The sequence below is a fragment of the Palaemon carinicauda genome, chromosome 36 (genome assembly GCF_036898095.1).
Source record: "Palaemon carinicauda isolate YSFRI2023 chromosome 36, ASM3689809v2, whole genome shotgun sequence".
Taxonomy (NCBI): Eukaryota; Metazoa; Arthropoda; class Malacostraca; order Decapoda; family Palaemonidae; genus Palaemon; species Palaemon carinicauda.
Window position 1 is genome coordinate 30,102,835 of NC_090760.1, and position 5,000 is coordinate 30,107,834.

Below are 5,000 nucleotides of genomic sequence, written 5' to 3' on the forward strand. Positions count from 1 at the left end.
TCTGGATAATTCCTCTGTTGGTGATGTTGATATTGTTTCTACATCTCAAGGGTCTACTATCAAAGACTCAAAAGTGGACACTATTACTAGATTGGAGATACATGGAGATTATGGACTTGATATTGTTCAGAGTCGCATAGGCAAAGTAAGGAAATTCTTATTTAATTCGAAGGATAAAAATGTTTCCATTTCTGATACTGTGGTTGACAAAGTTTTTGCAGAAGGCTTTGAAATGAAAGCAGGTAATCTGATTTTAACTACTGTCACATTCAAGCGTCTGTCATCGGGTTCTTTTGTCATTGACAGCGGATACATGCACTTTGAAAACGTCCGGATAGATGTAGCTTACGGTGATAGCATAATCATGAAGGGGACAACAAAAATAACTTTTCAGAATGTAAGCATTGGTGGTCATTTTAAGGAACAATATTTTGAGATAGAGAATACAGGGAACCAGGAACTCTGGCCACTGGCTGCAGTAATGTCTCTTAACAGTTCTTTGTCAGTGCCAGAGAGTGTAATGATCGGTATTGGTACAATAATAATCATAATAATATTGACAATGATAGTGGGAATTATGATCAAGTTGAAACTAAAGAACACAGTCTCTTCATCTGTAAATACCGAGCAATCAGAACTAAACTATGTCTCAAACCATGATTCATCATCCCATTCGACGAAAATGAATTCACAACCATACATTACACAACATGAAACGTCTGCTCATAGCAAAGAAATAAGTGATATTTTTGAAGGTGATTATGAATATACAGATGTTGAGCTTCCTTTACCACCACCACCTTTAATGCCACCTGTCAACAACATGCCAGAGTCAAATGAATTGAAATCCCAATTAACAGACTCTTGGCCTCCAGCACCACCAAGGTCACGTTTTGCAAACGATTCACGACTCACAGATGATGACAGTAACACGCACGATACTTGCAAAGACTACTTAGAACCAATTCCCAGCGTTTTAGACCCAAATCCCCATTTACCACCTGATAGAAAGCAAAATATTTTGAACCAAGAACAGAAACCTGACATTGCCCATCGAAATCCTCTGATTATGCCCAAACCAAGCGCCAAATCTTTCTTACATGTCAAGCAAAAGCCTCCAGCTCCTGCAAAACCTACAAGCCATAGAGAACCTTTAGTTAACCCACATGAAGAACCCCCAAGCATGTTACCCGGGAAGTTGAATATTCATAAAATACGAGGCAGATTTGAGAAGTTACCTCACCCACCGCAAATTTCAACTGAAAATCCAAGATTTGCTGACAACATGGAAGATCCTGAAGAAATTTATGAGTCTTTCCCAGAATAGCATAAATATTCGTTTGTAAACTTTCAAAATATTTAGTCAAGTAATGTATTTATATAGCACTGGATAATATATGCGTTGATACAGGCTATGTATACCATATTTACATTATATATATATATATATATATATATATATATATATACATATATATATATAAATATATATATATATATATATATATATATATATATATATATATATATATATATATATATATATACACACACACTCGTGTATGTGGAAGTATGCATGCACTTAGGTGGGCACTCAGACTTGCATGTACAGTAAGTATATATATATATATATATATATATATATATATATATATATATATATATATATATTTACACACACACACACACACACACATATATATATATATATATATATATATATATATATATATGTACAGTTTATTCATACGTATACTTTATGTATATACTCATATTTTTATAAATATATATGTATATATACATATATATATGTATGTATGTATGTATGTATGTATATATGTATATATATATATATATATATATATATATAAATATATATATATATATATACATACATACATACATACATATATATATGTATGTATATATATATATATATATATATATATATATATATATATATATATATATATATATATATATATATATATATATATCCTAAATACTCATCATCATCATCATAATCATCATCATCATCATCATCAGTTGTTGCTCGTTCACTGCAGAACAAATGCCCCATACATGGCCTTCCATTTACAACTGTTTATGGTTTCTCAATACCAGTCCACAAACGTCAAAAACATTCTTGTTCGTCAATCCATCGTCTTCTCTTCCTTGCCCTGCTTCTTTTGCTATCTCTAAGGACCCATTCTGTTATTCTTAATGTTCATCTATTATCTGTCATTCTCATTGTATGTCCTGGCCATGACCATTTCCCTTTTCTAACATGTTACAGTATTCTCTACCTTAGTTTACTCTCAAATCCATATTGCTCTTTTTCTGTTTCTTAGAATTATGACCATCATTATTCTTCCCATAGATCTATGAGTTATAACTGGCTTATGTCCAAAAGGCTCCAAGTTTCTAATACATAAGTTAAAACTGGTAGGACCATCTCATTAGATATTTTACATTTTAGAGAAAGGGGCATTTTATATTTCATAATCTCATTTTGTTCACCAAAAGCTCTTAGTTTTGCTTATATTCACTTTTACATATTTGAATGTTATACACACACACACACACACACACACACACACACATATATATATATATATATATATATATATATATATATATATATATATGTATATATATATATATATATATATATATATATATATATATACAGTATATATATAAACGTATATATAATTTATCTATGTTTAGTATATCTACGTATATATTAGACTTCTATTAATATGTACATACATACTCATATATATATATATATATATATATATATATATATATATATATATATATATATATATATCACCTATTTATGTATGCATATGCATATGTATACATATATATCCATGTATTATATTTCCAAATATTATTATTATTATTATTATTATTATTATTATTACTTGCTAAGCTACAGCCCCAGTTGGAAAATCAGGATGCTATAAGCCCAAGCGCTCCAACAGGGAAAATAACCTAGTGAGGGAAGGAAATAAACATCAAGGGATGTTTATGACTAATAACAATGAAATAAATCTTTCATATTAAATCTATAAAAACATCAAAATAACCAGAGGAGGAGAAATAAGATAGAATAGTGTTCCCGAGTGTACCCTCAAACAAGAGGACTCTACCCCAAGACAGTGGAAGACCATGGTTCAGAGGCTATGACACTACCCTAGAGTAAAGAGCAATGGTTCGATTTTGAAGTGTTCTTCTCTTACAAGGGCTGTTTACCATAACTAAAGAGTCTCTTCTACCCTTACCAAGAGGAAAGTAGCCATTGAGCTATTACAGTGCTGCAGTTAACTGTTTGAAAGAGAAGAATTGTTTGGTAATCTCAGTATTGTCATGTGTATGAAGAAAGAGGAGAATGTGTATAGAATAGGCCAGACTATTCGGTGTATGTGTAGGCAAACGGGAAAATGAGCCGTAACCAGAGAGAGGGATCCAGTGTAGTGCTGTCTGACCAATCAAATGACCCAATAACTCTCTAGCGGTAGTATCTCAACGGATGGATGGGGCCCTGACCAAGTTACTATCGATTCATACATGTATTTATGTTTGTATGTGTGCATTATTATTATTATTATTATTATTATTATTGGAAAAGCAAGATGCTACAAGACCAAGGGCTTCAACAGTGGAAAATAGCCCAGTGAGGAAGGAAATAAGGAAATAAATAAACGGTAAAAGAAGTAATGAACAATTAAAATAGAATATTTTAAAAACATTAACGACATTAAAACATATTTCATGTATAAACTATAAAAGAGCTTATATCAGCCTTTTCAACATAAAAACCTTTGCTGCAAGTTTGAACTTTTGAAGTTCAACTGATTCAACTACCCAATTAGGAAGATCATTCCACAACTTGGTCACAGCTGGGGTAAAACTACTAGAGTAGTGTGCACTATTGAGCCTCATGATGGAGAAGGCCTGACTATTAGAATTAGCTGAATGCCTAGTATTAAAAACAGGGTGGAACTGTGCGGGAAGATCTGAATGTAAAGGATGGTCAGAATTATGAACTAATTAAACTACAGTGCCAGAGATTAATATCTAGATCAGGAATAAGAAATTTAATAGACCGCCAGTTTCTGTCCAACAAATTAAGATGAGAATCGGTAGCTGAAAACCAGACAGGAGAACAATACTCGAAACAAGGTAAAATAGATAGCTCACCAACAATCTTAAAAGACTTTCTCAATAAGCCAATTTTTTGTGTAACTGAAGAAGACACAGACCTAATGTGTTTCTCAAAAGTAAATTATCTGTCGAGAATCAAACCTATTATACAAAGTTAAAGAAACATTATCAATGCTGAGATCTGGATGTTGAGGAGCCACTGTCCTTGACCTACTTACAATTATACTTTGATTTTTGGTTAGGATTAAACTTCATAACCCATAATTTGCACCATGCATCTGCAACCCTAGATCTACATTCAGGAGATGGAATTGATGTAAAGAGAGTAGCATCATCTGCATATGCAACAAGCTTGTTTTCCAGGCCAAACCACATTTCATGTGTATATAATATGACAAGTAATGGGCCAAGAACACTACCCTGAGGAACACCAAATATCACATTCCTATACTCACTATGGTGCCCATCAACAATAGCTCTTTGCGATCTCTTACTTAAAAATTCAATAATGATGCTTAGAAACGACCCACCCATTCCCAACTGTTTGAGTTCGAGAATAAGGTCCTCATGATAAACACGGCCAAAGGCAGGACTAAAATCAAGGCCAATCATACGAACTTCCCGACCACAATCAAGGGATTTCTGTACATCATTGGAGATTGCAAGAAGGGCATCACATGCTCCGAGGCATTTACGAAAATCAAATTGCAAACTAGGGAACCTATTAAGACGTTTTACCAAAAGGCGTTCTAAAACTTTAGATAATATGGGAGTTACGGAAACTGGGCGGTAATCAGTTGGACTTGAGCTACCACAAACACATT

At 32.8% G+C, this 5,000-nt stretch overlaps 1 protein-coding gene across 1 annotated transcript in view; it reads left to right on the plus strand.

Moving 5' to 3' along the window:
• The window catches only part of LOC137628405 (uncharacterized), a 20,322-nt gene extending 18,891 nt beyond the window's left edge, over window positions 1-1,431 (plus strand). The window contains exon 3 of the mRNA XM_068359556.1: window positions 1-1,431. This exon is cut by the window's left edge and continues 296 nt beyond it. Coding sequence (XP_068215657.1) covers window positions 1-1,327 — 1,327 coding nt within the window. The 3' untranslated portion in view covers window positions 1,328-1,431.
• The last annotated feature ends 3,569 nt before the right edge of the window (window positions 1,432-5,000 follow it).